A 15,341-nucleotide genomic window follows, 5' to 3' on the forward strand; every position below is an offset into this window, starting at 1 on the left:
GAGTTTTTTTGGTCTCTTTTCCTCCCAGGCTGCTTTGGCGTGGTACCTACGCTGCCGTCTTAACCGGAAGTCCTCTTTTTTTTTTTTTAATTGTTATATTCTTTTGTTATTTCAAGGTAGGGTTTCACTCTAGACCAGACTGATCCATAATTTACTCAGTAGTCTCATAGTGACCTTGAACTCACGGCAGTCCTACCTGTGCCTCCCAAGTGCTGGGTTAAAGGTGTGTGTCACCATGCCCGATTTTATTTATATTATTAGTATTACTATTGTTTGGATTTTCAAGGTAGGGTCTCACTCTAGCCCAGGCAGACCTAGAATTCACTATGCAGTTTCAGGGTAGCCTCAAACTCATGGCAATCCTCCTACCTCTGCCTTCTAAGTGCTGGGATTAAAGGTGTGCACCATCATACCCAGCCTTTTATTTATTTTGAGACAGGGTCTTACTGAGGCAGTGTAGGGGTAACAGGGTCCCAAAGTGAACAGTTTTCTCTTGGCTAAACATGGGAATTGTCCTTGGGCCTGTCGGGGAAAATCTAAGTCATTACACTTTGCTACAGGTCAGAAACGTCAAGACGGCCTGGCTTTCCCTCATCTCTGCCCCTTTAGGGAGTCTTTCCACTCCCTTCCAAAAAGGCCCTTCCTAGAGAATTAATATTTCTGCAGATTGCTCTTTTCCAGAAATCCTGATATCAAAACTAACTGGCTATACTAGCTAGCTGCCCATCCACAGGGCTCAAAAAAAAAAACAAAAAAACAAACAAACAAAAAAAAACCAACCTAGCTATGAGTGGTGGCGCACGCCTTTAATCCCAGCCCTCGGGAGGCAGAGGTACAAGGATTGCCATGAGTTTGAGGCCACCCTGAGACTACAGAGTGAATTCCAGGTCAGCCTGGGCCTGAGTCTTGAGGTGGGCTTTGCAAACCCCTCTTGCCTTCCTGGGCAACAGCTAAGTTTCCCTTCCCTTGATGCTCTCCCTCCTAAAGCTCTGAGCTATAATAAAATCTTTTTGAACCTTATCCTCTGGTATGTAGATTTCATTTGTCCAATTCATAAGACAAGGATCCCGGAACACCCATGCCAAAATTATAAGTGCGCTGGCATACTGTACTGGTGCATTGATGAGGATCCCCAAAATTCCTGTATCATTACTTTGTAGCCATCTGGCTTTCAACAGGCAGCAATCTTCCTTCCTCACTCGGCCTCTTGCGTGCTGGGGTTACACATGTGAGCCATCACTTTCAGCTACAAGGACTCTTATTTTATTTTCTGAAATGTGGATAATGGTTAAAAAAAAAAAAAGGCATCCAGGAAAAAAAGGCTGAAACTCTCGGGGTGAACGACGACCTGTTTCCATTTTGTAACGCTAGGCGCTGGTCAGGGTTAGTCTCAGCTGCCACCACAGGGCCGTGGGACCGTCCCTGCTTCCGCCCTCCAAGCCACAGCAGGGATGAGAGGCAAGGACCAGTGCCTGCCAGACCCCTCCGGGTCCTATCCCAAGGCCTTGTTGTTCTCTTTGTTGTCATGGTGATCATCGTTGTCATGGTGGTCGTCCTTGTCACGGTGATCGTCCTTGTCATCCTGGTCGTCCTTGTCATCCTGGTCGTCCTTGTCATCCTGGTCGTCCTTGTCACGGTGCTCGTCCTTGTCATCCTGGTCATTATCATTATCGTCAGCGTCGTCATCATCATCGTCGTCGTCGTCGTCATCGTCGTCATCGTCATCGTCGTCGTCATCGTCATCATCGTCATCGTCGTCGTCGTCGTCATAGTCATTGTCATCGTCGTCATCGTCGTCGTCATAGTCATCGTCGTCGTCGGGAACGTCGTCAGCATAGCCTGCGGCTTCGCGGTCGTCTTCGCTGCCGGCCGGGGTTTCCTCGGCGGTGACCTCCAGGCTCTCCTCCTCCTCCTCCTCCTCCTCCTCCTCCTCCTCCTCCTGCAGCGCGCGGAAGGGGCTGGGCGGGTGGGAGCTGCGCACGTAGGGCGTGGGCCGGCGCCGGGGCGAGTAGGCGCCGAAGTGCTCGGCCGCGTAGGTGAGCACGTCGCTGGGCTGGCGGATCAGCAGGAAGAGCAGGAAGTCCGAGACGGCCGCCAGCACCTCGGGGTGCTGCCGCAGGTACCTGGCGTGGCTGAGCCGCAGCTGCTCCTGGTGGGGCACGGGGGGGGGGGGGGGGGAGCTCATGTCCAATCCGGGGCCGAGGGCCCAGCACCGCCCCGGCCCACAGCCCCTGCCCCATCCCAGGGAGGAAAAAGCCTCCAGGGGTGTGCATTTCCATCAGACAGTCATGGAGTCGTCCCCCCCACCCCACACACACACCCAGGCTGGCTGCAGCCTTTGCTCACCTTCCGGTCGAGGAATCTCAGGTAGAGTTGTAAGTCCTCCTTCCATTCCAGGGGCTTCTTCTCAAATTGTGGCCGAGACTCAATTTCATCTGGTTAGGGGGGGTGGGCGGAATTCACATTAAAAAAATTCACATAACCCCAGACCCAGACCTTCTTCCTGTACACAGGTGAATCCCAGGAGCATCCACGCGTGGGGGCAGAGTTGCTGGAATGGGATGCTAGCGGAGGTTCACACTCGCTGCCTTACACCAGGGACTGGAGGACAGTCCCCACTGATTCTCAGGTTCCTGTCCCACCCGTGATATGCTGGGGATGGGCCCAAGCCCAGGCCGCTCCTCTCACCTCCCCATTACTCTTCCACCAGCTGCCCCAGGCCGGGGCTGACTTACCCTCCTCCCTCAAGATGGGCATCTTGGAGATGATGCAGCATCCTGGGGAACCCACCTGGACTCTCTTAGCCAGGTGCCTGCAGTGCAACAGAAACGTGGAAGCAAGTCTTCCTGGACCACCCACTGGGGACTGAACAGACTTAGTACAATGTTTTGTAGCATAAATACCCACTAGGATGATATTTGGAGACGGGGCCTTTATATGGTTCAGTGAGGGCACAAAGGAAGGTTTCTGATCAGAACTGGCATCCTCTATTCACTGGCACACTGAAGAGAGGACACGGCCAGAAGGGCTCATCTACAAGCCAGGAAGAGAGGTCTCAACAGAAACCAACCCTGCTGACACCCTAACTTAAGACTTACAGCCTCGACAGATTCAAGGGACACATTTCTGTTGTTTAAGCCACCCAGCCTGTGAGGTGTCTTTTTGCTTGTTTTATAGCTTTTTTCTTCTTCTTCAAGGTAGGGTGTTGCTCTAGCCCAGGCTGACCTGGAATTCACTATGTAGTCTCAGGGTGGCCTCGAACTCACAGTGATCCTCCTACCTCTGCCTCCCAAGTGTGAGGATTAAAGGCACCACACCCAGCAGATTTTTAATTTTTTTTTATTTTAGAGAGAGAGAGAGAAAGAGAGAGAGAGAGAATTGGAGCACCAGGGCCTCAGCCACTGCAATCAAACTCCAGACACTTGTTCCTGCCTTACCTTTCTGCATCTGGCTTACATGGGACCTGGAGAGTCAAAAATGTGTCCTTAGGCTTTGCAGACAAGACACCTTAACCACTAAGCAAACTCTCCAGTCCTTAGACTTCACAGGCAAGTGTCTTAACTGCTAAGCCATCTCTTCAGCCCCATATTTTTAAGTAGGGACTGCCACTTGCAAAGAGGGAGAAGCAACAGGTCCCAGGGCTGCTCTGGAGGGGGCAGTATTGGTATCTCCATGACCAAATGCCACAGGCTGAACCAGGGATGGTGGCTTATTCCTATAATCCCGGTACTTAGGACGCTTGCCCTAAGTGTGAGACCCCTTCTCAAAAAGTCTTAAGAGGGCTGGAGGGATGGCTTGGTGGTTAAGGCACTTGCTCACAAAGCCAAAGGACCCAAGTTTGATTCTCCAGGACCCACATAAGCCATTTGCACAAGACACTGCATATGTCTGGAGTTTGCTACACTGGCTGGCGGCCCTGGCATGCCCATTCTCTCTCTCTCTTTGATGCTCTCAAATAAATAAAAATAATTTTTAAAAGTCATGAGCTGGAGAGATAGCTCCACATTTAAAGGGGCTTTCCTACAAATCCTGACAGCCTGAATTCAACTCTCCAGTGCCTATAGAAAGCCAGATGCACAAAGTAGCACATGCATTTGGAATTCCTTTGCAGGGGCAAGTGACCCTGGTGTGCCAATTCTCATTCTCTCTTTCTCATTTTCTCTCTCTTTGATGAAGTGGTGACTGGAGAAATGGCTCAGTGGTTAAGGTATTTGTTTACAATGCCTAATAGCCTGGATTCTATTACCCAGCTGCCACGTAAAGCCAGATCTGCAAAGTGGCACATGTGTCTGGAGTGTGTTTGCAGGGGCTAATCCCCCATCTCTCCTTGCAAATAAATAAAATAAAAAGGGGGTCTGGCCAGGTGTGGTGGCACATACCTTTAATTCCAGAACTTGGGAGGCAGAGGTAGGAGGATCACTGTGAGTTTGAGACCAGCCTGAGATCTACAGAGTGAGTTACAGGTCAGCCTGGACTAGAGTGAGTTCTACCTTGAAAAAATAAAAACAAAACTAGTGAGGGCTGAATAGATAGCTCAGCAGTTAAAGGCATTTGCTTGCAAAGCCTGATGACTTGTGTTTGATTCCAGTACCCACATAAAGCCAGATGCACAAATAGCACATGTGTCTGGTGTTTGTTTATAGCAGCAAGAAGCCCTGGTGTGTCCTTTTCTCTGTCTTCCCCCTCGCTCACACACTCTCTCTCTTTCTCAAGTAAGTATCTTTACAAAACAATGAAGTTGGTCTGGAGAGATTGCTTAGTGGTTATGGCACTTGCCTGCAAGGCCAAAGGACCCAGGTTCAATTCCCCAAGACCCACGTAAGCCAGATGCACAAGGGGGCACATGCACCTGGAGTTTGTTTGCAGTGGCTGGAGGCCCTTTTGTGCCCATTCTCTGTCCCTGTCACTCTCTCTATTTCTCCCCCCCCCTCAAATAAGTTAAAAAATATAACAAAACCAAACAACAACAAAAATCAATGAAGTGGATGGGCGTGGTGGTGCACGCCTTTAATCTCAGCACTCAGGAGGCACAGATAGGAGGATCGATGTGAATTCGAGGCCACCCTGAAAATTCCAGTTCAGCCTGGACTAGAGCGAAACCCTACCTAAAAGGAGGAGGAGGAGGAGGAGAAAAGGCAGGAAGGAGGATACTCAATTCTCAGTGGCAAATCCTCCTGGCAGAATAATAGTCTGCCATTTAGCCACTCCATGCCTCGACTTTTCCTCAGCTGAGCAATGGTCACATTCCCCTGGGTTCTCCCATCAGCGGCTCACCCATCAGAGAGCAAGTAGAATTGGCAGGAGAAGGGGATGTTCTCATCCGAGTGCACAGTTTGCTCCACAATGAACATCTCGGCCTCTTGGTGGCCCACCTGGATCGTCTGGTAGCCCAGGGCTTGCTGCAGGGGCCAAAGTGGAGGGAGGATGGTGAGGTGGATGCCCACCATGGTCTCCCTATCCCCCCTTCATCTTTCTCAACTGTCCATTCCTGTTCAACAGAGACAAGCAATTTTGGCTGTCCAGTCCCTCAGGTGCCACAAAGTTAGAGTTGCATTCCCATGTCAAGCTGGGGACTCCTCAGAGCCAGCTCTAGCTGGACCCCTGTAGCCCCGCCCCCCACCCCATTCCTTTTCAGTGGAGACTTGCTTTTATTTATATATTTATGGTTTTTTGAGGTAGGGTCTCACTCTAGCCCAGAACCTGTGATTCACTATGTAGTCTCAGGGTGGCCTTGAACTCACGGCAATCCTCCAACCTCTGCCTTCCAAGTGCTGGGATTAAAGGTGTGTGCTACCACACCTGGCTTCTTCTTTTCTTTCTTCTTTTTTCTTTTGTCTGAGGTAGGGTCTTTCTGTAGCTCAGGCTGACCTGGAATTCACTATGTGGTCTCAAAGTGGCCTTGAACTCATGGAGACCCTCCTACCTCTGCCTTCCAAATGCTGAGATTAAAGGTGTGCACCACCATGCCCAGCACTTCTTCTTTTCTTGAAACAGGGTCTCATATAGCCCAGGCTGGCCTCACACTTGCAAGGTAGCTGAGGATGTCTGTTTAAAAGCAATCTAAGGGGCTAGGAACATGGCATACACAAAGCTATTATTTGGATCCTTAGCATCCCCAAAACTGGGTGTAGTCATGCAGGTTTAAGGTTAGTTTAGCCATATGAGACCCTGTCTCAAAAAAAGGGGAGACAGCTGGACATGGTGCATACCTTTGATCCCAGCATTCAGGAGGCAGAGGTAGGAGGATCACCATGAGTTTGAGGCCACCCTGAGATTACAATAGAGAATTCCAGGTCAGCCTGGGCTAGAGTGGGACCCTACCTTGAAAAACTGAAAAAAAAGGGGGGGTCTGGGAGACAGCTTAGTGCTTAAGGTGCTTGCCTGCAAAGCCAAAGAATCCCAGTTTGATTCTCCAGGATTGATTCTCCAGGACCCACATTAGCCAGATGCACAAGGGGGCACATGTGTCTGGAGTTCATTTGCAGTGGCTGGATGCCCTGGTGCACCCATTCTCTCTCTCTCTCTTTTTTTCTCTCAAATAAATAAATAAAATATATTATAAAAAGGGGGAGGAGCCAGGCGTGGTGGCACATGCCTTTAATTCCAGCACTCGGGAAGCAGTAGGAGGATCACTATGATTTTGAGGCCATCCTGATTCTACATAGTTAATTCCAGGTAAGCCTGAGCCAGAGTGAGACCTTACCTTGGAAAACCACCAAAAAAGTGGGGGTTGGAAAGATGGCTTAGTGGTTAAAGGCACTTGCTTGAAAAACCTAAAGACCTGGACTCAATTGCCCGGTACCCACATGAAGCCAGATGCACAAAGTAGCACATGCATCTGAGTTCTTTTGCAGTGGCTGGAAGAACCTGTGTACCCATTCTCTCTTTCTCCCTCTTCTTGCAAATAAATAAATAAAATATTTAAAAATAAATAAATAAAAATATTTTTAAAGGGCTGGAGAGATGGCTTAGTGGTTAAGGCATTTGCCTACAAAACCAAAGAATACTGGTTCGACTCTCCAGGACCCACATAAGCCAGATGCACAAGGGGGTGCATGTTTTCATTTGCAGTGACTGGAGGCCCTGGTGTGCCTATTCTCTCTCTCTCTCTCTGCCTCTTTCTCTCTCTCTCAAATAAAAAAAAAAAAAAATATATATATATATATATATATGTATATTGCCTGACACTACCTACACAAGACTATCATAAGAGGAGGAAAAGATGATATCAAAATAAAAGAGACTGATTGAGAGGGGGAGGGGATATGATGGACAGTGGAGTTTCAAAGGGGAAAGTGGGGGGTGGGAGGGAGGTTATTACCATGGGATATTTTTTTATAATCATGGAAGTTGTTAATACAAATTTGAAAATAAAAACAAAAAAAACTAAAAAAAAATTTTAAGTGGGTGGGGAACAAAGCAGTCAACCTATTTCTCATGAATTGACTCCTGAATAAGCAGAGTTGCTTCTCTTACCTGCCGGATTCCCTCTCCCACCCCACAGCTCGTTTCAACTTCCATGGACTGCATAACCCCTTTAGTCTGCCCCCTAGGCTATGTCCCCAAGCCAGGGAAGAGTCCTCACGTAGGTGCAGTGACAAAGCTTTCCCTCATTGTCCAAGGTCAGGAAGTAGGCATTGTTGGGCACCACCTGCCGCCAGGCCATCACCCTCAGCAGCACCAGATTCGCGGCGTTGGAGATGAAGCCCGCGAGTGAGTCCCAGGGGAAAGATGTGACGTTGGTCTTCACGTTCTGTTTAGGACACATCTGAGTCATGGCTCTGGAGCCAGGACAGGTCAGAGGGGCATGTGAGCGGGCTGGGGGGGGGGGGGTGACTCTCGTCTCAGCCTAGGCCCTTGGCCTCACAAGTTATCCTGCTCTGACTCTGAGGACTCAGGGAACGCTGCCCACTTTGCTCCTGCCCTTACCTCACCCTCCTTGACAATTCTAGTCACCACCAGCCGGTCATCCTGTCTGGTCAGACTCGTCTTCCGTTCCATGGGGAGGATGGGAAACTAGGGCCAGAGCACAGGGGAGGATCAGGGCTCGCTCTCTAGACCAAGAGATCACCTGTCCACCCTCTCCCTCTCTGTCTCTGAGATAGGGTCTCACTCACACTGTATCCCACAGTAGTCAAAGTCCTTCTCTCTCAGCCTTCCAAGATTACAGGTTTGAGTCCCTCATGGCTTCTGTTCTTTGTAAGTGAAAAAGTGATTTGGATTAAAAATCAAAACAGTCTCCCAGCACTTGGGAGGCAGAGGCAGAAGGATCACTATGAGTTCAAGGCCACCCTGAGATTACATAGTAAATTCCAGGTCAGCCTGAGCTACAGTGAGACCCTACTTCGAAAAACAAAAACAAAACAAAACAAAAAAATCAAAACAGCCAAGCCAGGCGTGGTGGCACACACCTTTAATCCCAGCACTTGGGAGGCAGAGGTAGGAGGATCACCATGAGTTCAAGGCCACCCTAAGATTACATAGTGAATTCCAGGTCAGCCTAGACTAGAGTGAACCCCTACCTCAAAAAACAAAAAAGAAAACAAAACAAAAAAATTAAAACAGCCAGGCGCTTGGAAGGCAGAGGTAGGAGGATTGCTATGAATTCAAGGCCAACCTGAGACTATATAGTTCCAGGTCAGCCTAAGATAGAGTGAGACCCTACCTCGAAAAACAAACAAAACAACAACAAAAATCAGGGCTGGAGAGATGCCTTCGAAGCCTAACTACCCAGGGTTTGATTCCCCAGTACCCATGTAAAGTTAGATGCACAAAGTGGGGCATGTGCCTGGAGTTTGCAGAGGCTAGAGGCCCTAGCATACTCTCTCTCTGTGTCTGCTTGCAAATAATTTCAAATATTTAAAAATTAATTTAAAAAATCAAAACAAGGCCAGGCATGGTGGCACATGCCTTTAATCCCAGTTCTTGGTAGGCAGAGGTAGGAGGATCACTGTGAGTTCGAGATTACACAGTGAATTCCAGGTCAGATTGGGCTAGAGTGAGACCCTGCCTCAAAAAAAAAAAAAAAAGAAAAAAAAAAAAAGAAATAAGAAATCAAAACAGCCAGCTGGACATGACGACATACATTTATGATCCCAGCACTTGGGTTGAGCCAGGTGGTCTGTGAATTGGAGTCCAGCCATAGCTACACAGAGTCCCTGTCTCAATAAAACCAAGACAGAAACCAAACAGGCAAACCAAAAACCTTCCAGCCAGGTGTGGTGGCTCAAGCATATATAATCCCAGCACTTGATTGGTGAAGGCAAGAGATCGGGAGTTCAAAGTCATCCTCAGCTACACAGCAAGTTTGAGGCCAGTCTGGCCAGGAGATGGCTGAAAAAGAGTAGCAGTCTGGACCAGAGTGAGACCCTACCTTGAAATTCCCCCCCCCCGCAAAAAAAAAAAAAAAAAAAAGAAAGAAAGAAAAGGAAAGGAAAGGAAAAAAAAATGGTGCTGGGATAATGGCTCAGCACTTGAAGCTGCTTGCTTGCAAAGCTTGCAGGGCCAGGTTTGATTCCCCAGCCAGTCCCATAAAGTTGGACTGACTTTGATTTGCAAAGGAAGAGACCCTGGTGTGTCACACACACATGCAAATAAATAAATTGAAATTATTTTTTAAAAGAAAAACAAACAAAAAAAGAAACAAAGATCACTATGGTATAATAGTAAAACTAAAATGTTGTGTACTTTGAAACACAGGTTTAAAGAGTGGTGATGAAGTCTGCAGGCAGGTTCTCGGGCATGTCCTTTGCAATGGTTAGGTTACAGGCCCGCAGCAGGAGCTCCTGTGCAGGGGCTGGAGGCGAGGGGCCTAGAGTAGTGTTTGGAGGCCAAGGGGCAACAAGACCCAGAGGCCGGACCGCGTGGCCAGGGAGCGGCTGGGCTTTCAGGCTGGAGGAGGACCAGGGCATGGGGAACACCCTCAGCAGGATCTGGGATAGGTGACTTCTCATGTTGTGTGTGGCAGGGGCACGGGGTGATGGGGACAGTCGCGTGAAACTGCAGGATCTTTATTTCTCACTCTGGACGGGGGACCGGATGGAGGAGGGGAGGAGGTTAGGAGGCACCTTGATGTACTCAAGACTGTGCTGTTCCATGGGCTCCAGTTTCTTGTCGAGGTAGCCTAAAGTGCAGAAAGGCAATTGCTAATGTCACAGGACACTTCGGTCTGGGATGGGCAGAAGGGAAGGTGCTCACCCAAGCTGGAGGACTAGGTGTAGTAATGTGGCCAAAGGAAAATTACAGAGTGAGGCTGGGGAGATGGTTCAGTCGTTAAAGGCACGTGCTTATGTAAAACCTGACAGCCTGGGTTCTTTCCCCCAGTACCTATGAAAGCCAGATGCATAAAGTGGTGTCTGCGTTTAGAGGTCATCTGCAGTGGCAAGAGGCCGTGCTGTGCTTCATCTCTCCCCTCATCAATCAATAAATATTATTCTAAATATTTACTTATTTGCTTGGGAGAGAGAGAATGGGCATGCCAAGGCCTCCAGCTACTACAAACGAACTCCAGGATGCATCTGGCTTATGTGGGTCCTGGAGCATCAAACCAGGATCCTTTGGCTTTGCAGGCAAACACCTTAGCCACTAAGCCATCGCTTCACAAGGTGCTGCCTGAGCTAGAGTGAGACCCTACCGCAAAACCTAAAAAAAGAAAGAAGGAAGGAAGGAAGGAAGAAAAGAAAGAGAGAGAGAGAGAGAAAGAAAGGAAAGAAGGAAGGAAGGAAGGAAGGAAGAAAAAAGAAAGAAAGAAGGAAAGAAAGAAAGAAAGAAAGAAAGAAAGAAAGAAAGAAAGAAAGAAAAGAAAGAAAGAAAGAAAGAAGGAAAGAAAGTTTTACATAGTTAGCTTTGCTCTTGTCCTGGGCCTGGGGCTGGGGCTGTGGTTGGGAATGACCTCCTGGGCCCCTCCCCATGCCTCACTCTGGTCTCAGGTAAGTGAAGGAGCAGGTCTTGAATGAGGATGAGGAGGGAGCGTAGAAGGAAGATATGGGGAAGGGCAGGAAAAATGTACCCAGGAGAGTGTTGCCACAAAGCACTCCATCCAGGTAGCCTCGGCTATGGGCGTGCACCAGGAGGCAGCGGGACATGATGCCCGTACTGTCCTTGTATTTCCCTCTCTTCACCTCGATGGTCAGCTCTCCTTGAGGCTCCCCGGTGTCAGAGACAATGGCCAGAGTCTCGGAGAAGAGCAGCAACTTCAGTTCCTCCTTTTCTGCAGTGGGCCAGAGAAACCTCGGCTCCAGCCCAGGTCTTCAAGCCCCTCCCCACCGAGCCCGCAGGGAACGGGACTCCCCTCTGGGCCACCAGTAGGAATTAAGTGGGTGAAGCCCCCTCCCCCACAGCCCTGGACCTGTCCTTCCACAATCATCAAAAGGCATGGGCCTCAGAAGAGATGGCTTAGCAGTTAAGGCGCTTGCCTGTGAAGCCAAAGGACCTCGGTTTGATTCCCCAGGACCCAGATGCGCAAGGTGGTGCGCGCATTTGGAGTTCGTTTGCAGTGGCCGGAAGCCCTTGGCGCGCCCATTCTCTCTTTCCCTCTCAAATAAATAAAAAATAAAATATTTGTTTAAATATCTAAAAAACAAACAAACAAACTCCACAAGCCCTGTCTGGATCTCAGGAGAACGAGACTGCATCCTCTACCCCTCTCGAGACTCACTTAAGGAGTTCAGGAAGTCGACGGCTTCCGCGTTGGCCCCCGGGAGCGCTGGCTGCTGCTGGCCCGGGGGCTCGTGGTGGTCATAGTCAGAGTCCGTGGCTCTGGAGCCTAGAGGACCGAGGACCGAGAGGTTAAGAGGGCAGAGCTTGGGAGAAGAGCTGGGGTGGGCAAAGAGGTACCCCAGTCCTGAGCTCTGACAACAAAGGCTGAAAGCTCGATTCACTAAGACTACCCCTGGGTGTGTTGTGAGGGAGAAAAATACGCGCGTGCACACACACACACACACACACGCTCCCTCCAGCCCAGCAGCCCCTTTCCCACCTGTAGAGTAAACTTTGGAAGACATGATGGCCTAGGCCTCTAAGTCTGTATCTGTCTCCAAGACAACCAGAAGACCAGAAGCTAGCTACTGCCTCTTAAAGGGCAATCAACCCATTTCACCACACTGAGGCTTAGCCAGCAGGGAGAGGATTTGCCTTTTCTTTTTTTTCTTCCTGAGGTAGCATCTATTTTTTTTTATTTTTATTTTTTATTTTTATTTATTTATTTGAGAGTGACATTCAGAGAGAGAAAGAGGCAGAGAGAGAGAGACAATGGGCGTGCCACGGCTTCCAGCCACTGCAAACAAACTCCAGATGCATGCGGCCCCTTGTGCATCTGGCTAAAGTGGGTCCTGGGGAATTGAGCCTCGAACCGGGGTCCTTAGGCTTCACAGACAAGCGCTTAACTGCTAAGCCATCTCTCCAGCCCATGAGATAGCATCTTACTCTATCCTAGACTGAACCTGAAATTTACTGTGTAGTCTCAGGTGGCCTCAAACTCACTGCGATCCTCCTACTTTTGCCTCCTGAGTGCTGGCATTAAAGGCGTGCACTACCATGCTGGACCATTAGTGAATTTAAGAAGATTTAGCATTCTGTGTAAAATTAAGAGAATCAGGGGCTGGAGAGATGGCTTAGCAGTTAAGGTGCTTGCCTGCAAAGCCTAAGGACCTAGGTTTGATTCCCCAGTATTCACATAAGCCAGATACGCAAGGTGACACGCGAGTCTGGAGTTTGCAGTGGCTAGAAGTGCTGGTGTGCCCATTCTCTTTCTCTGCCTCTTTCTCATAAATAAATAAATAAGAATCAGGGCTGGAGAGATGGCTTAGTGGTTAAGGCACTTGCTTTCAAAGCCAAAAGACCCAGGTTTGATTCCCTAGAACCCATGTAAGCCAGATGCATAAGGTGGCCATTCTTTCTCCTCTCTGTAGCATTTTTGAATGTGTGTTCCATTGTGCATGTTCAGTATTTCAAGTTTTTTTGTTGTTGTTGTTTGTTTTTAGAGGTAGGGTCTCACCCTTGTCCAGGCTGTCCTGGAATTCAGTATGTAATCTCAAACTGGCCTTGAACTCACAGTGATCCTCCTACCTCTGCCTCCCAAGTGCTGGGATTAAAGGTATGCACCATCATGCCCAGCTCGTTTTTTTGTTGGGGGGGGGGGCAGAATCTCATGTAGCTCAGCCCAGGTTAGCCTTGAACTCATTATGTAGCTGAGGAGGGCCCTGAATTTCTAATCTACCTACTTCTGACTCCTGAGTGCGGAAATTACTTATTTTTTAATTTTACATATTTGAGAGAGAAAGAGGCAGATAAAAAGGGAGGGGCTGGAGAGATGGCTCAGCAGATAAGATACTTGCCCATAAAGCCTAACAACTTGAATTCGGTTCCTAAGTACCTATGTAAAAGACAGATGTACAAAGTGGCACTTGTGATTGGAGTTCACTTGCAGCAGTGGCTGGAAGCCATTGCGTACCCATTCTCTCTCTCTGCCAGGTGGGGCGGCACATGACTTTAATCCCAGCAGTTTGGAGGTTGAGGTAGGAGGATTGCTGTGAGTTCAAGGCCAATTTGAGAATACATAGTGAATTCCAAGTCAGCCTGGGCTAGAGTAAGACCCTACTTTGAAAAACCACACAAAAAATTTAAAAAAAAAAGAACCTGGGCTAGGCATGGTGACACATGCCTGGAATATCAGCCCTTGTGAGGCTGAGGCAGATGGATCAAGAGTTCACATCGGGCTGGAGAGATGGCTCAGCAGTTAAAGTGCTTGCCTGCAAAGCCTAGATTCCCAAGTACTCACGGAAAGCCAGCTGCACAAAGTGGAGCTCATTTGCAGTGGCAGGAAGCTCTGGTGCAGCCATTTTTTTCCTTCTCTGTCTCTTTTCCCTCTCTCTCTCTCTCTCTCTCTGCTTGCAAATAAATAAATAAATAATAAAATAAAATACAAAAGAAAAAGAGTTTAAATCATGGACCCGGTCGATGAATCGGTGTCTAAAGCATTTGTCTTTCCAGTGTGAGGCCTGGCGCTCAGACTGCCAGCACTCATCACATGCTGTGGGAGTGTGGCACCAGGAGGCGGAGACAGAGATTTTTCTGGGGCAAACTGACTTTCTAGACTTGCCCAGTCAGCAAGCTCTGGGTTCAAGTGAGAGACTCTGCCTCAGTAAACAAAGTGGGGAGCCGTGAAGGAAGGTACCTGCCATCAAACTCTGGCTGTGCATGCATGCATATGTGTACACGCACATACACATGCTAAATAATACAATAAACACTCAGGCTGAAGAGATGGCTCAGTGGTTACTTCCTGCGCACGCACGAGGGCCTGAGGGAGCCTGCGGGACTGTAGAACTCCATCCCCAGAACCCACATAAGAAGCTGGGTGTGGCCACATGGGTCTGTAAATCCCAGCCCCATAATAACAGAGGCCAGCAAACTGCCAGACTTGCAAAACAAACAAACAAACAAACAAACAAACAAACAACCCAGCAAGCTCTGGGGTCAGTAAGAGACTCCTCCAGCTCAAGGCTGAACAGTGATGAGCAGAACAACTAATGTCCCTTACAGCCACCTCAGGGGGCGCACGGCACAGTAAGTGGTGGAGGTGTAGAGGTGGCAAAACATGGGTGTTCAGACACGCAGAACACACACACACACACACACACACACACACACACACTGCACTACACGTGTGCAAAAAAAACTTGTTAAAAAATGAGATGGGGCGGGGAGCTGGAGAGATGGCTTAGCGGTTAAGACGTTTGCCTGCAAAGCCCAAGGACCCAGGTTCAATACCTCAGGACCCATATAAGCCAGATGCACAAAGTGGTGCATACATCTGGAGTTTGTTTGCAGTGGCTGGAGGCCCTGGTGCACCCATTCTCACTCTCTTTTCCTCTCTCAAATAAATAAATAAAAATAAAATATGACATCAAGATAAAAGAGAGACTGAGAGGGAGAGGGGATATGATGGAGAGTGGAGTTTCAAAGGGCAAAGTGGGGGGAGGGAGGGAATTACGGGAATTACATGGGATATTGCTTATAATTATGGAAATTGTCAATAAAAAAAAACTTTGTTAAAAAAATAAGCTGGGGCTGGAAGGATGGCTTAGCGGTTAAGGCATTTGCCTGCAAAGCCAAAGGACCCCCAGGTTCGATTCCCCAGAATCCATGTTAACCAGATGCACAAGAGGGCACACATGTCTGGAGTTTGTTTGCAGTGGCTGGAGACCCTGGCATGCCCATTCTCTCTCTCTCTCCCTTTCTCTATCTAATAAATAAATAAAAATAAAATATATATTTTTTTAAATCTATTTATTTATTTATTTGAGAGCAACAGACACAGAGAGAAAGACAGATAGAGGAAG

General features: G+C 48.5%; 1 protein-coding gene across 1 annotated transcript; it reads right to left on the reverse strand.

The window, feature by feature from the left end:
- Positions 1-1,336: 1,336 nt before the first annotated feature.
- Positions 1,337-12,003, reverse strand: LOC101610731 (ciliogenesis associated TTC17 interacting protein). The gene is made up of 10 exons (XM_045148504.1): positions 11,978-12,003; positions 11,657-11,764; positions 11,009-11,209; positions 10,068-10,123; positions 7,930-8,016; positions 7,586-7,753; positions 5,275-5,399; positions 2,736-2,812; positions 2,347-2,435; positions 1,337-2,149 (listed from the first exon to the last, which is right to left on the reverse strand). The coding sequence occupies exons 1-10, from the start codon at positions 12,000-12,002 to the stop codon at positions 1,493-1,495; spliced, it is 1,593 nt and encodes a 530-aa protein (XP_045004439.1). The 5' UTR covers position 12,003; the 3' UTR covers positions 1,337-1,492.
- Positions 12,004-15,341: the final 3,338 nt, after the last annotated feature.

Source organism: Jaculus jaculus, chromosome 4 (genome assembly GCF_020740685.1).
Source record: "Jaculus jaculus isolate mJacJac1 chromosome 4, mJacJac1.mat.Y.cur, whole genome shotgun sequence".
Taxonomy (NCBI): Eukaryota; Metazoa; Chordata; class Mammalia; order Rodentia; family Dipodidae; genus Jaculus; species Jaculus jaculus.

Bases quoted from the DNA above. Each gene is read 5' to 3' on its own strand.
- LOC101610731 (XM_045148504.1), bottom strand. From the start codon at position 12,002: ATGTCTTCCAAAGTTTACTCTACAG. The intron at 2,436-2,735 runs GTAAGTCAGCCC...CCCCCTAACCAG, and splicing joins GCCCATCTTGAGGGAGGAGG to ATGAAATTGAGTCTCGGCCA. The intron at 2,150-2,346 runs GTGAGCAAAGGC...GTGCCCCACCAG, and splicing joins TGAGATTCCTCGACCGGAAG to GAGCAGCTGCGGCTCAGCCA.